Source organism: Xyrauchen texanus, chromosome 30, assembly GCF_025860055.1.
Source record: "Xyrauchen texanus isolate HMW12.3.18 chromosome 30, RBS_HiC_50CHRs, whole genome shotgun sequence".
NCBI classification, from domain to species: domain Eukaryota; kingdom Metazoa; phylum Chordata; class Actinopteri; order Cypriniformes; family Catostomidae; genus Xyrauchen; species Xyrauchen texanus.
Window position 1 is genome coordinate 18,641,427 of NC_068305.1, and position 20,376 is coordinate 18,661,802.

The following is a 20,376-nucleotide window of genomic DNA, read 5'->3' on the forward strand; positions in this document are numbered from 1 at the left end:
CAAGGAAGAAGCCACTGCTCCAAAACCACCATAAAAAAAAAAGCTTTTTGGAGAAATTTCCTTTTCTTAACTTTTTGGCCATAATGACCATCGTTTTGTTTGGAGGAAAAAAGGTGAAGCTTGCAAGCCAAAGAACACCATCCAAACCATGTAGCATGGGGGTGGCCGCATCAAGGACTGGTGCACTTCACAAAATAGATGGCATCATAAGGAAGGAGAATTATGTGGATATATTGAAGCAACATCTTAAGACATCAGCAATGAAGTTAAAGCTCGGTCGCAAATGAGTCTTCCAAATGGACAACCACCTCAAGCATGCCTCCTAAGTTGTGTCAAAATGGCTAAAGGACAACAAAGTCCTGACCTCAATCCGATATAACATTTGTGGGAAGAACTGAAAAAAAGCATGTGCGAGCAAGGAGGCCTACAAACCTGACTCAGTTACACCAGTTCTGTCTGGAGGAATGGGACAAAATTCCAGCAACTTATTGTGAGAAGCTTGTAGAAGGCTACACAAAAGTTATGACCCAAGTTAAACAATGTGATGAAATAAATAAAAGCTGAAATAAATAATTCTCTCTACCATTATTCTGACATTTCACATTCTTAAAATAAAGTAGAGATCCTAACTGACATAAAGCAGGGAATGTTTTCTACGATTAAAAGTCAGAAATGGTTTTAATGTATTTGACTATGTTGTGTGTAAACTTCTGACTTCAACTGTGAAGGCAGCATAAAAGTAATCTGATTCCAGTGGTTAAATCGATGTCTTCAGAAGTTAAATGATAGGTGTGGGTGAGAAACAGATAAATATTTAAGTCCTTTTTTACTATCAAGAAGATTTTATTTTTAAAAAGGTTTATCTGTTTCTCACCCACACAGATCAGATTGCTCCTGAAATTATAGATTTAACCACTGGAGTCTTATGGATTACTTTTATGCTGCCTTTATGTGGATTTTGGAGCATCAAATTTGTATACCTATTCACCTGCATTGTGAGGACCTACAGATATTCTTCTTAAAATGTTTGTTTGTGTTCAGTAGAAGAAAGTTGTACACATCTGGGATGGCATGAGGGTGAGATACTTTTGGGTGAACTATCCCTTCAAGTCATATTAGTTAGTAAGCAATATATAAGAAATATTTTTATATAAATATTTTGTATGTTTAAAAATTCACTTTGCTGAATTATTTTTTTTTTAAAATAGCTTGTTTAATGAATTGCTAAGTGGAAGTACTGTCACAATAATGATGTTACCTCCATCGGCAGGCAAAAGCCCAGTCTTGCAGCAAGTGCTGTGTAAGGGCACTACAGACTCTCTTGGCTTTGGAATATACCAGATTAATCACATTGATTGCTTTTTTTACTTATGCTATGCAAAATGTGAATGCAGACCATTACGTGCACTTAGATACTCTGGCTAGCACTGTGATGCTACAACAGGAATCAAATGAGGATAAAATTCAGTGGTTCACTTGACCGTTGCACAAGCTTTAACTTTGGAAACCACAGTTTGCTCCAGGAATGCCAAGCGCTCAATCCAAAAAAATACAAAAACATTTACACATCACCACATTGCAAGCACATAGTGGATATAATTGGCATGTTGAGGTAAAATGTTTGATCCTCAGGTGAAGAACAGCAAGAAATAATGGACCTATAGAGATTGCTAAGACATGTGACCAACTGTGTGGCAACGTCATCAGAACGCAAAGAATTATGGGTATGTTTGGCCCGTCTACATTGGCTGGCATCGCATAGCAGGCTAGTGGCATGAAAATAATAAAAAAATTAGCGTGAAAACAGAATATAATCCTACAAAATGCAGCGGGCTAAAGAAAACATTGTCGGACCATACCACCTAAAACTACATCCTAATGCAAAGACGAGATATGACGAGAAAATAAAGGGAATCAAAGGACTGGATTCTTACGAGCATAGTGACTGGTCAGGGGAGGTCAACCTGAAAAGGCTGTGTTGTGGTGCTTTTGCAGACAGCCTGAATGTTTGCAGACATGGTTGCTTGCGATAATCAGAACTGTCCTATACAGTGGTTCCATTTAGGTTGCGTGGGATTCAGCAGCGCACCAGCCAGAGAAGAGTTATGGCAATGCGATGCACATGTCTGTGACTTATCATCCACAACCTACCTCATACATTTCCAGTTATCTTTTCTATGGACTCTTTATAAATGTCTTCATCTAAATGTATTTACATGTTAAATATGTAAAGAAACTGAAATTAAGTTGGTTGTTACTACCATTTAAGTAATTGTGTATTGCAATCCAAACTGATTTTGCACAATTCTTCCTTAACAGATAAAGGAGGCAGAATTTCATTCAGTCTTTGTGTATTTTATTTACAGAAATGGCTAAAAATCATTACATGTGAGAAGTGACATAACAAAATCTTTTGGAAAAAAAAAACAACAATACTTGGACACATATTGGTCAAAGCACAGCACACAACCACAATTTTATCCAGCAAAGTCTTATCCTCCCCCTCACAAGGCACCACATATCCCAGGCCTAGTCAGGATCACACTCCAACATTTCATAGGCAGGTTTGCCTGCAAACGGTCACCAAATAAATTGCTATGTAGCCTAGATGTACAACATTTAAAACTGATTAACGTTACACTTCAGTACATAGTAAACTTAAGCTCATTTTCTAGCCATTTCATGCTAGTTAACAGTTAACATTGGCCTAACGTCAAATCTAATGGTCTGGTTAAATCAAACAAAACACGCTGGTTATTTGCCCACAACATAACATTTACAATTACTCTCTGTAATTTAACTTGAAACTGAAAATGCTTTGAACACACCATCATGTGTGGTGGAGTGTTATCGAAGGTAATCTTGGGTCTCCTTACTGCTGCTATCCATGCCATTCGTCGCCTTTTTGTCACCTCTGAAACATGGCTTGTACTATTATTTTTCCACGCTGGAAAACGATATAAGGATTTTCCGTTCTTAAGCTTTATGCCACTTCTATCGTGAGAACGACTATTGCAATTTATAACACAGCAGGTAGACGGCACCTTGAACACTGCGTTCATCCCTCCATGCAATCAAGTCTGGCGCCTTCTGTTTGTGCCGCGGATTCCCAAAATGCTTTGCGTTCACCACTGGTAATACGTCACGATGACGTCACATTAGCAATCTCTATAGATAACCATAATGTATGGGGGCTTTCACACATGGTGCGATTGCCTGTTCCGAACCCGAGTTCGATTGCTCCCCCCTCCCCCCTGCCCCCGATGGACTGTGTTCACATTATATATTTGTATCCGAACCGCGGTACGCTTGCGTCATCAAGCTGCAGCTGGTGCGTAATCGTGTTGCTTGATAACCGCGAAATGAAAAGGCGTCAAAATTCAATGAATAGACTTGCTTGGTTCACATTTGTTCTTCTTTTTTTTAACCTTTGGTTTTGTTTTCAACATCAAGATACAGAAACACACTTGCGTCTGTCTGCCGCAAAAATACTGAAATCGTTCAAAAGACAGCGGGCTGTCCGCCGAAGTCAATTTTTGCGAAGGCAAGCAGAAATCATCTCTCTGCTTCAGTGTTGCCAACTATTTTCAATGGAAAGTAGCTAAAGCCTGCTCGAAAAGTAGCTAAATGTCGCCAGATTACGTCATGCGTCATTAGCATATTAATGACGTCATTGCATCGTATTTGCATTCTGCCTAATTTGTCGGTACTGTAGACTACTTCAGTTTATAATAACGGTTATCTCCCCTAAACCGTGCTCATACTGTTTTTATATAAGTATATAGCCGAATGTCCAGTAAAACGGTTCTCAATTACATATTTTCTGTTAGACAACGGAAAGGAACTTAGCTAACGTTACATGTTTATGATTTTGAAGAAGGTTTATTGTTGTGTTTGGATAAGTAAAATGTATAGAGTCTGTAAATATACGATCTGAAGTCGGAGAGTTCAGAAACCGAACCGGAATGAACTAAAACTCTGATTAGTAGTGAATATAAGCGCATGCCAAGAAAAAACGGTCAAATTAAATGTTTTGAATTAAAACAAAGGAGAAGGCAGCTGCTATGTGATCACTGATTGGTTCCTGCTTACACAGCGTGCACATGCGCAGCTCATTCATGTCTATGTCTGCTGGCGTGCAGTCAACGGAATGTGCTGCTCCTCTCAGCCGCTCACTGAACAGAGCAGACGCAGCGGGGAAGTAAGACCTCACGCTTGCAGTACTGGCGATAGTTGGAATTTGGAAAGTTGCTAAGGTTTGTCCAAAAAGTCGCTATATTTGTCGCTAGTCGCTTTTTTGAAAAAATGTCGCTAAAGGGGTCTGAAAAGTCGCTAAAAATAGCGACAAAGTCGCTAAGTTGGCAACAATGCTCTGCTTGCAGTGCGTGTGCGTGTGCGTCAATCCCACTTTTCGTCAAGGTAAGTGTATACACACACACACGCACGCACGCACGAAAGTAAACCCTTTCCGCTCATTTTGAAAGTGACGCGTGTCAGACTGACGACCACATTATACGTCATCAATAGCGGTTCACTTCCGTGGTTTGGTCCGATTGCGTTCATATCAGCAGCGAACCGTACTGGAGTTCACATGAACCGTACCCCAGACCACCTTTTTAAGCGGACCCGAGTACGGTTCGCGGGTGCGCACCCGAGTTCGGAAGACAGCGTTCACATCATCAAAACGAACCGAAATCTGACGTCATTCGAACCGGGGTGCGCACCAAAAGTGCTAGTGTGAAAGCCCCCTATATGAAACTTTTATATCTGAAATATAGCCCACTGATTCTCAAGGTTCCCTTAGTTAACATGTCCATCCATCCATCCATCCATCGTCAACCGCTTATCCTGTGTACAGGGTCGCGGGGGGCTGGAGCCTATCCCAGCTAACATTGGGCGAAAGGCAGGGGACACCCTGGACAGGTCGCCAGTCTATCGCAGGGCCTAGTTAACATGTAATTAAAAAAAATTTAAACAAAACTTTTAAATCATAATAATATACTTTAAGCATCCATTGAGCTTTTAAAGATGGTCTCTCTAGTTAAATGTGATATTCCCTAGTTGTGCTGACTAGTCTTTATCTTCATGTTGATTTCAGGACCAACGATTATGCTGTAAAGTTTCACAAAGCATTCATAGAGATTCATAGGCCAATAGCCTACATCTATTGATAAAGGGAATGTTATGGGAACTTTGTTGGATCTCATGGTGGTCACCTGGTCACCATGGAAGAATGGGTGGTTATAGAAAATAATTGAGGCCTTACGCACTGGTGCTGGAATGGAAAGTGCCTAAATTAAATTTGCAGTCTCTTGCTATTACCATGTGAATATCTATGCAAGCCGTTGTACTGTTTATCTCTTATGAGCTATCACACTGACTGCAGATATAGTGGCTATTGAAGCCTACTCAAACGTTATGGGCCAGTCTAAGAAAGAGAAAGGAGCTCAAATTAATGTTGAGGCCTGGAGGGGCATGGGACCTCTGACTCCTCAAATCACGTTTCGCAATAGTGTACTGTAACACAACATTAAGTTCTCTCCAGGTCACAGAATGGAGGCTGGAGTTTGTTATGAGCCCGGGCCTCATGGGGAGAGCAGCTGACCAGATAGAACAGCTGAAGGCCAAACTCACTGCCACCAATCTCATCAAACCTACCCCATCTCCACCCACTCATCTACTATCTTAAGGATTTCTCTCTCTCTTGCTCTCACTCTCTCTCTCTCTCTCTCTCTCTCTCTCTTTCTCTCTCTGTCGTATCATATTAGGATTTCTCCTTACAGGCGAAAAGATATCAACAAAAAATTATAAATGAGATAATTTCAATATGTTATTTTTTTTCTTCTACTTCTTGACAGCAATAGACTTTTGCTGAACATTTGAGAACAACCCTTTCACACGTGTTTCCTCTGGAGTTTCAGAAGAGATTTCTACTATGTCTCCAATTATGCTCACATTTGCCAAAATACCAAAGTCTGCAATTAAAAGTCAGATTTCAGTACAAACACAAGCATTTAGCATCAAATTCTCCCAAGATCAAATTATCTCAGCTATCCTATCCACATTCATTTTACAGCTCTATACTCTTAAGTGGGTCACACAATGGATGTGGCAGGCAGATGACATACGACATACAAAATTCAGAACTAATGTTATCTGAATGCATGCATACAGCTGCCGCCATTCGGCATCCATCGATTTCAGCCAGCTGCTCAAAATGTTTCCGCACCACTCACATAGTTGTCCATTAAATTTAAACCAAAAATGTATTTTAGATAGGCACAAACATACTGAATAGGCTGTTTGGTTAACAGTCCCAGTCAGGCTTGCTAACTAACGTTACCTAACTAAATAGTTAATATGTAATTGTACTTCAACTACCTTGAAAATAGAGACTTGTTCAGTGGTTCATTGGTTGACATTCAATAAATATTTTTGATTTCATCAAAATCGTTTCTTTATTAGAGAGAATGTAAAGTTCAAACTCACTTATATTTTGTATCTCGTCAGGAATTGACTGAACTTGAGCTTGCGTGTGCAGAATGACGCGCTCTATGTGCGATACCTGTGCTTAATTTAACCTGTGATGCGTCTGATGTGTGGCCCACCTATACTGTATGTCTCAATTGTGTTAATTTTTATTTCTTTTAATTTTAAGAGACATATCTGACACTTAACATCTTGATACAGAAATGTTAAATGTCCTGTGCAACTTCGGTGAGTTTAGTAAGGGAGGAAAAGAATATGTGTGCTTGTGTTTGCACTCCTAAGTGTAGACTCCGTATTTAGCCAGGCCTCATTTGTGCTTGTAAAAGGACCCGTCAGTAACAGCTGATATGCAGCGACAGTCACGGCCACAGTTTCTGGTTCGTCCTCATACTCTACACAAACAACTTCAAAGCACATCTAATCAAAATACTATATGGCCATCCTCACACAACTGCAACGCCTTGCCCTTTCTTTTAGAAAAACATGACCCTGGAGGTGCACGCATACGACAACACTCACCGTTCCTCAGTAACCCCCTGCTCCTCTGTAAGTCTAAGTTAGGAGCATTAGTGCTTGTGCTGCTTTGAATATGTCTCTTGTCGCCAATGTTGAGCACATGATTGCTAAAAGTAGCATTGAGATTAGCAATTAGTTAAAGTGGTTGAAGGTATGGCTGAATTTTTCAGTTGAATTTCAAAAAGATCATGTAGCTTCTAAGGACACACGTCTTACAAAATCGATGAATGCTTACGTTATTTAGTCAATAAATTCTGGCAAAACGAAGTTGCTTTTGAGTGTGTTTCGGTGGTTCGTAATAGCTTGCCAGGATGATATTTCAGGACAACTTCTCATCAGCTGCTAAACACCTTCTTAATGCTTAATCATTGGCATATTTGTACTTTAAAGCTTCCAATAATATGGTAGCTGAAGGTGCTATAGTACATGGACAAAAGCAGACAAAAAGAAATATTATTTCTTCTGTTCAGGGCTTGAGCAGTGCTTCCTAACAGTCTCTTTTAAAGACGAGCACTAAGATCATTGCGTTTAAGAAGGTAGGAAACGCATATCCGACTGTTATCTGCTGCAGTTGATTTGTAACTCTGTGAAATGTGACGTCCAGCTGTTATCCTGGTCTCAGCAGTGGCCCTTTATTGGGTGTTGTTAGATGTATAAAAAGAAAACAAAATTAAAATACTGGCTAAAAGTACCGGCTTGTCTGGGTTTCTTCCTCTTAATTGTGTCAACACAGTCGTTCAAAGAATGAAATATGCTATGTACACACACACAGAGCTGTTCCCTCCCTCTTTTCCAAGAGCACTCACCCCTTGCTTTTGACAGCTGTCCTGTTCTAAATCATTCTCTATTCCCACCCACAACCAAACAGCAGCACCAGAGTTCTGGAAGATATGTGATAAAACAGGAGCATAAACACTAAGCTGGAGAGATAGACTTTTTACAGGCATATTGTCCACTACATTGCCAAAAGTATGTGCAGACCCCCTAATAACTAACTGGTTTGTTTATGCCACTTAAAGGGATAGCTTACCCAAAAATGAAAATTATCTCATCATTTACTCGCCTTTATGATCTCACAGGTGTGTATGACTGTCTTTCTTAACCAGGACACATTTTTAGAAAAATAGAAAAATATCTTAGCTCAGTAGGTCCTTAAAATCCAAGTGAATGGGGATCCAACTTTTGAAGATCCAGAAAGAACAGACAGTCAGCATAATTGTAATCCATACAGTAGTAGCCGTTAAATGAATGTCTTCCAAAGCGACACAATTGCTTTTGTGTGAAAAAGATCAATATATAAGTGCTTTTTATCTGTAAACAATCGCTTCCGATCAGCAGCAGTGTGCGCGTGTGACGTAATCACCTTGGCACGTAAGACATGCGAGAACCGACGAACGTGCGACACACATGTAAGAGCAGCACTGTTTACAACTGAGAAGGAGGAACGCTATACAGAAGTTTTGTTGGTTTTTGTTTAGATCTGTATTTGTATACTTCTTTACTGTGTATTTGTGTGCTTATCCTGAATGTCATAACTGAGAGAAGAATGTGAGATTACGTCCATAGCATGGCAACGCGAATACGTCACATGAGAGACCACATGAACTCAGCACTCTCGTGAATATTAACGGGAGCAATGGTTTATACTTAAAAACGACTTAAATATTGATCTTTTGTGGACCAAAAGTAACACTTTAGAAGACCGCTGAAGTCGTATCGATGATGATTATGCTGACTATATGTGATTTTTGGAGCTTCAAAAGTCAGATGACCATCCACTTGCATTTTAAGGACCTACTGAGCCAAGATATTTTTCTGTTTTTCTTCAAATGTGTTCTGGTGAAGAAAGAAAGTCATACACATCTGGGATATCATGAGGATGGGTGAATAATTAGATAATTTTTCATTTTGGTTGAACTACAGTGGGTACACAATGAAAATTATACTCTTCACCATGTGAAGTACCGCCACGTGAAAACTTAAAATGATCACACCTGAGACTCTTTTACAAAATCACTGCCAGGAGGCACAAAGGGACACTTTTCCGCCATCGTTTAATGTAAAGAAAGTGAGTGATATTATAATTAACATTGTTAATATATCCCTTATAGGGATAGTTCACCCAAAATACATTTGTTTACCTTTCATGTTGTCCTAAACGGTATAACTTTCTTTATCTGTGGAACTCAAGAGGACATGTTAGGCAGAATGGTGGTCCTCATCCATCTTCCAACATATAGTGGAAAGCTAAGGAAGGACTGGCCATATTGTGTATTTATTTATGCATTATACTTGTACTTTGAGTGTATAAGAAATGTAACTAATTACTTTGGGTTTTTTTCAGTAAATGTAACTGTATCTGGGAGACAGCACTTGCTGGGATTGTACGATACTGCTGGACAGGTGAGTTATCGCTTCTGAGATCTATATATTTCCATTAGCCTAATCCTTTAATAGTCGTTCATGCATTCTCCACACAACCAGGATGCACCTCAGTCACACTAAAACAAGATCTCTGCATTTGATTGAGTACAGCAGACTACTCACAAATGCACAATTTTCTAAGCCAATTTTACTCTGTACTTAACAGAAATGTTTAGACCAATTTTTAAGTACTACATTAATTTTAAAGACTTGTTTTTATTAAATGAAGAACTAGCTCAAAATGTACTTTCAATAAATCATCATTACACTTTTGTGTCAATACATTTTTTGCCCAGGACTAAACTTAAGCACCATCTGTTACACTGGTCCCAAGAGCAGAGGTTGAACAAAGTTTTTCAATAGGTTAAAGGTACTTTACAACCTTTCCATAATAATACAGTCTGGTTTATTATGGTTCACATTGCTCACTCTATAAAAACTATAAATTAATAAATAAAAAATACACAGTGGCCATGCATCAAATCACTATTCTTTGAATTTAATCTCCTTTTGAATCACAAGACAGTGAAGGCAAATAGCAGAATTTGCAACTTGCTTTGAATAATGTTGCAAATTAAGCTGCAAGTGGATATTTGAAATTACAACAAACCATATTGACCGTGTTATTTTAGTCACTGTCAGCCCCCAATAATGACTTTGGTCTTTGGATCATTGCATTGATCCTTTAAAGAGAAACTCAAAAGACTATTTAGCCAGCAGAGATGCATCTGAGAATCAAAGCCAAGATAAAATCACATCCACATTTACTCTTCTTATGAGCCTGAATCCTACCATCTAGTGGGAGCCAAATTTTTGGAGACATTTCTAAACTTAGAATATATATATATTGCAACAGATATTTGAAAACCATAAACAGGAACCTGATTGCATGAGATGACTTGTCACTTCCACTCTCTTTATCCAGTGTGTCTGTGTGCGAAACATCCAAATTAGCTTTAACATCTGTCTGTGCATGACTGCCAATATTACGTTCCCCGTTTAAAAATTTCAGTATCAGTAATATTTTATTGCCCATATACTCTTATTTATATTCTATGAGGAATATACTCTTATAAGGAATTTGACATGGCAGTTGCTGACATTATATAATGTGACAGCATACATTGCTCTAGACTAGTGAGAAGTGCTATAGGGGACAAATTTGCATTACAGTATAAATATGCATATTTACCAACATAATGCATCAATGATGACGCACTCAAGGGTCGTTTATTTGGATTAGTTCAACCAACAGCCTTTTTTTCAAGGACTGCTTAAGCCTAAAGGTGCGTACACACTGCCAGCGACTTTGTCGCCGGAAGTCGCTGCGCTCTCATTGAAAATGAATGGTATTGAGTCGCTGTCACGCGCGATGTCGCTGGCAGTGTGTACACACCTTAAAGGAATAATAAGCCAAGCTAAAGTGTGAGCATTAATGTCTACACTTGATATAATTACATAAACAGTTCTTAAAGCATGCTATAGCTGTGGAAAGCACTAATCGAAATGTAATGGCCAATATTTGTTATGTTTCAAAATTGAACAGACTGACTGATGAAGTGCTTTGTTTAGTGTAGTCTAAATGAAAATTATGTAATTCACTACATCTGCTACAGTAAGCTGTTCACTAATGCGGAGCAGGATCTTTGTGATTTCTGGCCCTTCACTTGTATTGATCACTGACAATGAAATCAATAGCACTTAAGCAGAACAGACTTCTACAAGATCCTGGCACTGGTGCAGAGTTGACATTCGATGCCGAGATATTCAAGGCCATATGAAAACTGTGTCTTTGTTTTTATTTCACAATAAGTTACAGAATAGAGGGATGGATATTAATGATGCTCTACTTGTTAAATTTCACTGGAACATGATATATTTAGAGATACGGGATCCTCTTTTTTTTTTACTATGCTCTTTAACATACCCAAAAGGCCAATGTAAAATACTCAGATATTACTATCAACTTATTTACATGCATTGGCCTGGCTAAAGCTATCACTCTGTTATAAGGAATAGTTCACCCAAACATATTAATTCTGGCATCATTTACTGTTATGTTATTTCAAGCCTGTATGACATTCTTGCCCCTGTGGAACACCAACTGAGAAGTTATGCAGAATGTTGAGTTCCTCTCTTCCATATAATATAATACGGATTGGTGGTGGCGTAGTGGCTAAAGCACAGGGCTATTAATCAGAAGGTCGCTGGTTTGAACCCCATGGCCACCACCATTGTGCCCTTGAGCAAGGCACTTAACTCCATGTTGTTCCGGGGGAATTGTCCCTTTAATAATTGCACTGTAAGTCGCTTTGGATAAAAGTGTCTGCCAAATGCATAAATGTAAATATAATGGCAGTGGATTGGGACCAAGGGCTTTCAAGCTTCAAAAACACAAATAGAAAAATGCCATTAAAGCACCATTAGTGTAGTCCAAACTATATTCCAGATCCTCTGAATCCATATTATAGCTTTTTGTGAGAAACAGACATTAATTGAAGTCATTATTCACTGATAATTTTGCCTTGAAAGTCTTGCTTGACAGACATTGTCACCATTCACTTTCATTGTATGAAAAAGAGCTTCTTGAACATTCTTTTAAAAATACTGCTTTTGTGTTTCATGGGTTTGGAACACCATGAAAGCGAGTAAATGTTAACAGAATTTTCATGTTCAGGTGAATTATTCCTTTTTTCTTTAATTTCATTGACATCCCTCTTTATCTTTACATTTTGTTATTCCAAATGATCTTTTGTATGTTGAACTGAACTGAATGGAAGAGAATGGTTGATCAGATAACTATGATTACTTATGAATTCTTTCTTCGTCTTGTGTTATAGGAGGATTACAACCAGCTGCGGCCACTCTCGTACCTCAACACAGATGTCTTTCTCATCTGCTTCTCAGTCGTGAATCCAGCTTCCTATCACAATGTGCAGGAAGAATGGGTACCGGAGCTCAAGTCCTGCATGCCTCACGTGCCTTACATCCTCATCGGAACACAGGTGAAAGAGCCTTCATTCCCAAATATGGAAGGTTGTTGCTCAGACATATTTTTTGACATCTTAAAGGGATAGTTCAAAAAGTTATTTCATCATTTACCCACCATCGTTGTTTCGAACCCTTATGACTTTCTTCTACCAACACAAAAGGAGATGTTAGGTAAAATGTTAGTCTCAGTCACCATTCACTTTCATTGCATTTTTTTTCAATTGAATGAAAGTTAATGGTGACTGAGGCTAACATTCTACCTAAAAATCTTAATTTGTGTTCTACAGAAGAAAGGAAGTCAAACAGGTTTGTAACAAGATGATGGTAAGTAAATCAAGACATTTTTGCATAAACTAGACCTTTAAGAACTTGATAAATATCCCATTAGAAAATGATATACTTTGTTATTGTCTGGAGCTTTTTTAAACTAAAATACCCAGCAACAAATGGCAGTTTATTTATTGGACATCTCTTTTGTTCAGATTGACTTACGGGATGACCCAAAGACACTAGCACGTCTGCTCCAGATGAAGGAGAAGCCACTGACCTATGAGAAAGGCCTCAAGCTAGCCAGAGAGGTGATGGAATGTTAAACAAGTTTAGCGGTTTGTCTCAGTTGTTTATTGTGGATCTGGCCATGCAACACAAAGGTTGTAGGTTAAAACCACAGAAGGATGATTGTGCTTTTTTGTAAGCAAAGCACTTACCGGTAACCTCAGTTTGCTCCAGGGGCAATGTCCTTGTTTAAGTGTAAGTATTGTATGTTTTTAAATAAAGTAAAATGTTTTTCTGTAAAAAAGAGAGACAAAGCAAAGCTAAAATGACTGCATGTAAAGCTGAAGTAGATTTGCTTTGGTAACCTTAAAGGGATAGTTCACCCAAAAATGAAAATTATGTCATAATTTACTCACCCACAAACCAATATGACTTTCATTCCTCTGTATGAAATCTACAAAAGTTTTTATGCTGAATTACAGCCTCAGAATTTTTCACTTTAATTGTGTGAAAAAAAGATGCAATGAAAGTGAACGGTGACTAAGGCAAACATTCTACCTAAGTGGCATACGGGTTTGTAATGACATGAGTGTGAGTAAATAATGACAGTATTTAAAGTTTTGATTGAACTATCCCTTTAACATTTAAGTGTGGTGTTTTATAGATCTTAGGGCTGTGGCTGTCAATTTAAAACAAAATACTTTTTTGTAATAATTTGTAATTATTTACAAATAATTGCATGTATCAAAGTTTGGTGAGAAAAGACTCTAAATGAAGATACCTTACATTATTATGAATTGAAGTGGTTTTAGAAGTCCATATACATTATTGTGTTCTTTTTATTTCCATATCATTGAACTCACAGCAGTCCATTTTGATATTGAGTTTGTCAATGAGTCAAGAGACTTAGGGGCTTATTATGTACATATGCAGCAGAACAACTAAAAAACAAAAACAAAAAAATATATAGATATATTGCGATTAAATGCGATACGTTTTGGTAAATGTCCTGTTTTTAAAACATAAAATTACAGCCCTTGTTAAAATTGTATATTATTGTCTACAGATTGGAGCCCAGTGCTATCTGGAGTGTTCGGCATTGACTCAGAAGGGACTAAAGACAGTGTTTGATGAGGCCATTCTGACTATCTTCAGCCCTAAGAAACCAAAAAGGTGCTGTGCTGCCTGTAGAAGCTGTTGTGCTATCATGTGAGAGTTAGACATCTCCAGCTGTGAACACCCACCCTCCTCTAAAGATTCGTCTACACCACAGGGCAGCATAACAGACCCCGGCCCCTAAACCACCTCCAGTCTGCTGCACATCCTTCCTCTCTCCATCTGCCCTTCATCTGTAGAGCTTGTCGTCCCTCAGGTCAATGAATGGTCTTGCCCTCAGCATCTGTGTCTCGTAGACACAGACATTTGTAGAAAATATAGAAGGAAAAAAAAGAGTCCATAAGAAGTGCCTTAATCTGCGACCAGTACTCTTCTCGCATTGCCTTGCAAGATTCTCAAGCCAAAGAAATCTAGTTCTGGACTGCTGTTACTTGAACTGACGTGGAGCAACGTCTCCAATCTCCAATCAAACGAATATCTCAGATTCAGCTCTGGGCAATTACATTCTTTCATGTGTAATGTGGTTTCTCAAGGCTTATGTAAACAAAATTTAATCCATCCCTGCATACAAGCTATTTTACTCTCAGTCACGTCAAATCAATATTACACTCTTTCTGCAGTGGATGCTTCAGCAGTTCGTGCTAGTTAATAAGGGAAATTCTCTGGAGGTTGGCCAACTCATCAACAGGGAGAGAGAAAGAGAGAGAGATAAAGAGCGAAGTGTATTTTTAAGACAATTCATTAATCTTGTGGGTCATTCAGAATTAGCAACTTCAAGTAACATTTACAATTACTGCTTTAGTTAAAGCTTCCATTTGAGTGTCAGTTTTTTTAGCCCTCTTTTTTGTGTGCACCATAAACAGGAGAAACACATCTGTGAATCAGACTGCTTAAAATTTGCTCTTTACAACCGGTTGTTGTTATTGATAGGGCTATAGATTATTGTAACCATTGCATTCATGTCCATAACAGACAACAGCTAAAAAGAACATAGTAAATACCAAATTTATATGAAACGGCAGAACTACTGTAAATGTATTGCTGCAAACTTTTCACGATTAATTAATTGTGGCAGCTGTAATCTTGATTATTTACTTGCTTAATAGAGCGCGACAGTCTGGCTCCAGAAGAAAAAAATATCCCATAGGCCATTTTGTTTTACGATAGGCTTGAAAGTCAACCTACCATGAGCTCAGAGGTTGTTACTCGATGGTATATTCTTCTTCTGAAACTATTATTATGTGTTATTTGAACTTTCAAATAAATTTGTACTTATATATGTATATATGAAGAACTACACTACCCATAATCCTGTCGAGAAAGATCCACCAATCAGAGAATTGTGGCAATCAAGCCCCAGCAAAAGAGCTTATCACTTTCCGCCCGCTCCCGTGGTATACTGCGAGTGGTGCAACCGAGTCGGTTAAGCTTAAATATTTGTATATATATAAATATTTTGCAATAAACTTCAAATAGATTGATTCTATACTACAAATTAAAACTGATGGAAAAATATAAACTTCTGATTTAAAGTTGTTGATTACATCATTCACAATGCTTCATGGGATTGTAGTTCATTACCTCTTTAAAGAAGTTTAGTACAGTCTTTTTTACTTATTTTGAAATGCTTTTTGAATGGAAAAAATGCCTCCAGAAACCAAGACAGCTGAAAAACTGTGCAGGAACTGTTGTTCTCTATTGTGCAGACCTAATAACTACATAAAGTAAACAAAGACAACAATCATGCACTCTATGAATGAAGCCTGTTAGTTCCGTGAACAGATTAAGAGAAAATGTATCCTGTGGCATATGATTGCCCCATGAATTATTCGTATTTCCTTGGGTTTACAAAATTGCAAGGCTCTGAAGTGTACTTAGTCATTTTTTTGCAAGCTCCATCAGACCATTATCTTTGAAGAATGATGTGTAGCGCAATGACATCATGTAATGGTGCTCTCATATTTATCATAAGCATTTATATTTTTGAAGGGGCCTACATTTTATGATGCTATCTTTTTAAATGTATCTGCCTACACATTTAAAAAAAAAATGCTCTCATTTTCCATTTTGCAAAATGAGCCCACCCTGGTGAACAAAATAAATAAAAACCCATATTACTCACTATTTCAGCTGACATACTCATGTGTTTACTAAGGACCAGGCCTATACACTGTTGTTTGCCTCTGGCCAAAGACACCACTTCACTTTGCCCTTAAAAAAACAGCTCAAACACAAATGGCTTTGCCCTCAGACTTGCCCCCTCCTCCCAAAATGTAGTGCTCATAATGTAGACTGCACCACTGATCACGGACTCTTGGCAGTCCCTCAGTGTCTCTTTATGTATTTACTCTAAATATGGTCACTTGTTAGCTATTGTATTAAAGAGTGTAAAATGGTGATATTTAGATATTTTTGTTTTGTACTTGTAGAGTGACAGAAGCTATATCTGATTGTACTGTCTCTTATTGTGCTGTGAACTTCCACATCTGGACATCTGTGGACCTTTAAGAGCATTATCATCTGCCAAAGCAATGAACTCAAATCTCTGCTGTCCAGCTCTCCATATTGTTACTTTTACCAAATGCTGTCCAGTCAGCTAGTAGTTCTCAGATGACCTTGTAAATGGACACCAGAACTGATACTGATTTCTTGTGACTGCTCTTCCCATCAGTTGGCTCCTTAGTTTGACCTAAGGGACTTCTTTTTGGAGCCCACAAGGGGCTAGCGATCCCCCTCGGAAAGAGAAGCCCAGAGAGGAAGATTGAGCCTTCTTTCATTTGCCTTTAATGTAGCATAAAGTTGGTTTCTTCACTTGATTTATGTGCACTCATGACATTACGACACTGTGCCTTGCATTGTCTTATGCAATTGTTTATATACTGTAGTCCTAAACAAAAGACCAGTTTTTAGTCACTGGTAGCAAGAGCTAGAACTTGAATTAAATCTTGAACTCAGTAGTAAAATTATATTTAATGTGAGTAATAGTTTTAAAATATTAATGAATTATATGCGACAGAAACATGACAGCTTTCTTTACCAAAACTTAATGAATGCATTGTAAATATACATGGAGTGATTAAATCTTGTAATCAAACTTCAATTGCAGACTGTTTTTGAAATAATCATTAATGGAAGTAGTTACAAGAGAGGTTTGGCAACTTTGAAATTTTAAGTGACGTAAGAATAATCAATGAGCAAGGTGTAAAAGCATACCTGGCATGTTGTTCTTAAAGAGTTTGTATTGCTGTTCTTAGGCATTTAGATCTTTATCTAGTTAATGGAATAACCTTTTCGATCATAAAATTATTTTTATGACTATACATTCAATATGCATTCACTGTATCTGCTAAATGTTTTAGGGGCAACATGGTTGGCTTTAAAGCTAATACATATGGACTAAAAGCCACAAAACTTATCATTTTGATTTCATTGGGCCTTTTAAGTGTTTATTGTAAATTACAGAAACATCTCAGTAATGGCAATACACATGTGAAGTACTTGTGTAAAAGACTAGCCTCTGGAACCCGTTTTGTTTGGGGGTAACTCACCCGAGTCACGCCAAAGATCTCTACCTCTAACACGGTGTGAAATATCCACTTACTGAATGCATATATAAATACTGAATCTTCAATCTAATAATTGGATCAACATTATACACACTGCAAAGATTCTTGTTCTTCGTGTTATTAAAGGTTGATGAAATCTAAAAGTAAATCTTCTGTAATTGTGGAACTGCAAGACGTATTCTCACACATTGCTAAACATCTCTCAGTATCTTCTCTTTTTAAGAAAACAGTTATTTTTAGTGGTTGCCGCTACCATGTCTGGAGGAATGAGCATTCTGTCCTCTACTGGATTTAAACTGGCATAAATGGTCTTTTTACTAGTTGTACTTTGTGGCACACTTTAGCCTGCCCCTTTTCTCAATACAGAGCTTGCATAATGTCTATCCAAAACTATGATTCCACATGAAGACATTTCCAGGCATCATAGATCAAAGATGAATATCTGATTAGTCTCTTTTAATAGGATGATGATAAGAGTGCCTTTTAAAGGGATAGTACACGTACACACACACAGCTATTCTTATGAGGACTCTCCATAGACTAGACATAATTATTTTCATACTGTATGAACTATAGATTCTATCCCCTAAACCTAACCCTCACAAAAATAAAAATGTTTCTGCATTTTTATTTTTAAAAAAATTATAATAAAAAAAATTATGTATTTTTAAGCTATTTAAATTATGGGGACACTAGAAAGGTCCTCAAAGCCCATTTATAGCAACCTTGTAATTACCAGCTTGTAACCTAAAAAAAAATTCCTCATAAACCACCCAAACACACACAAACGCACACAAATGCACACGAATGCACACACACAAATCAGTTCCTTAGCTCCCTATGAATCAGTATATTGTGAACATAATTTGGGCACTGGCAATATTATTGATCCATTGGGACACTTAAAGAGTCAATTGCCCCTTCACTAATATTCTTCTGCCCAATATCTTCTTTTGTGATCCACTGATGAAATTTGAACAGGTCTGAAACAACACGAGGGGAAGTAAAAGATGACACTGAATTTTCACTTTTGATGAACATTTCTGATTCTTGAGCAAATTTAAAACTTCAAATTCAGATAAAAATATCTTGGGACTGAAATACAGCAAATAAAACAATCACAAAAAAAAAAAAAACTGGTTTATTTAATATCTCTTTTTAAAATAATTAGATTTATTCTATTCAACAAACCCTTTCTTTTGAATTGTTTGTACATATCAAACCTGGGCCATCATAAAACACACAGCTTGGGAGAGTTAAAAACAAGGATAGAGAAAGAGACATGATTGAGCCAAAAATAAGATATAATAAAATACATCCTCTGCACATGTAAAATCAGAAGAGAAGGGGGTGAATCCCATGAGAACAACTAATTGGCTAACTTGAAGTGCTTTTTAGTTCTAGCCTGCCCTGGCGGCTGGCATCTCAGAAGAGAGATTACGACCTACTGGAACAGCGTTTACCTACATCGGTAGGACCAACATAGGTAGGATTTCATTTTAAACCTCGTCTCGCTCAACTCAATCATATAGACTGCATCCAACCATCCTTAAATAAAACTAATAGAAGAGCTGAGCAGTGGAAATCTGGGTGGCCCATGAAAAGCAGTCCAGAATATTCTTTATTAAAAATGTGTCACTTAACTGTTTTAAAAACACTGGATGAGTTCTGAACACTGTGCGCCACAAAAATTTCACGAGTTCTTTCTAGAGTCAGAGAAACAGAGCTCGTCTGAAGCCATATGGGCAACTGCGTTGCCACTCTTGGTTACTTTTAAATTTCCACATTGAAATTCCCAAGAGGTCTCCAGAGCAGAAAGGGAAAATATCTATTACCAGATCATTAACTGGTTCACAAGTTAAAAATGAAGGTCCTCGGAAATGTTTGTCCTCTAATTTGAGCACAGGTATCCACCACGGCCTATAGTGGCCCATCGGGTATATTATAATTCTTGATCAGTGGTGCCAACTGCAAACAAGCACCTGTCCATTCTGTACAGTGAGTGACTGAGCTGATCAGATATCCTGATCATCCTGTTAAAAAATACACACCACAGGGATGTTTTTCTAACTTCTGTTATTAACATCTCCTTTCTTGTCTGCTTTGAGTACGGTGCTTCTGGCTTGTGCCCCCAGTGCCAGGAGTCAAATTTCATCTAGATAGGAAAAGTCTCTAGTTGTGGGGAAAGATACAAGGTGGAGGTGGGCACCTCAAGCTTCTTGATGAGGGGACCCAGCACACTTCCTTGGAGAACACCGGCATCACACTCAATATCAACATGAAGACGCTTAACAATTTCTGAACCAAAAGGCTTTTAAAATATATCCTTTGACCATAGGTGATTATTATTTTACCATATCTTTTTACAACAAGGAGTGCACATGAAGTCTCTTCCCTGGAAGTACACATAACCTTTTCAAATTTTCAGTTTTTCTTTCTTCTTCTTTGCAGTTTAGTAGCATGATACAGGAAAGCGGGAGAGGGTTATTTACAGTACTGTTGAAAGGGAGGAAGTGAATGAGGGAGTATGCAGTAAAGTTTTTAGCATGAGAAGCAAAGAGGAGGCAGGGTCCCTGTGGCAGATTAGAAAGGGCTTGGTTTGGGCCACAAAGAAGGGCAGAGCAAGGTCCATGTTAGGTGGGAATGATGCCGTAATTGTTCTGGATGCCCCGTGTAAGCTCCAGCTCCTCCAGCTTCCTCCAAATATCCTCCCTCTCCTTGTCCTTCTTTCTTTCTCTGCGAGAGAGAGAGAGCGAGAGAGAGTGTGAGTGAGTGTGTT

At 38.1% G+C, this 20,376-nt stretch overlaps 2 protein-coding genes across 2 annotated transcripts in view; one reads left to right on the forward strand and one right to left on the reverse strand.

Annotated features, from left to right (window-relative positions):
• Positions 1–17,688, forward strand: part of LOC127624456 (rho-related GTP-binding protein RhoJ-like) — a 35,915-nt gene extending 18,227 nt beyond the window's left edge. The window contains exons 2-5 of the mRNA XM_052099284.1: positions 9,350–9,408; positions 12,270–12,434; positions 12,903–12,998; positions 13,982–17,688. Of these exons, the coding sequence (XP_051955244.1) occupies positions 9,350–9,408; positions 12,270–12,434; positions 12,903–12,998; positions 13,982–14,128 (467 nt within the window). The 3' untranslated portion in view covers positions 14,129–17,688. The remainder of the gene's footprint in view (positions 1–9,349; positions 9,409–12,269; positions 12,435–12,902; positions 12,999–13,981) is intronic.
• A 263-nt stretch (positions 17,689–17,951) lies between these two features.
• LOC127624454 (serine/threonine-protein phosphatase 2A 56 kDa regulatory subunit epsilon isoform-like) overlaps positions 17,952–20,376 on the reverse strand; it is a 31,298-nt gene continuing 28,873 nt past the window's right edge. The window contains exon 14 of the mRNA XM_052099282.1: positions 17,952–20,333. Within this exon, the coding sequence (XP_051955242.1) occupies positions 20,231–20,333 (103 nt within the window). The 3' untranslated portion in view covers positions 17,952–20,230. The remainder of the gene's footprint in view (positions 20,334–20,376) is intronic.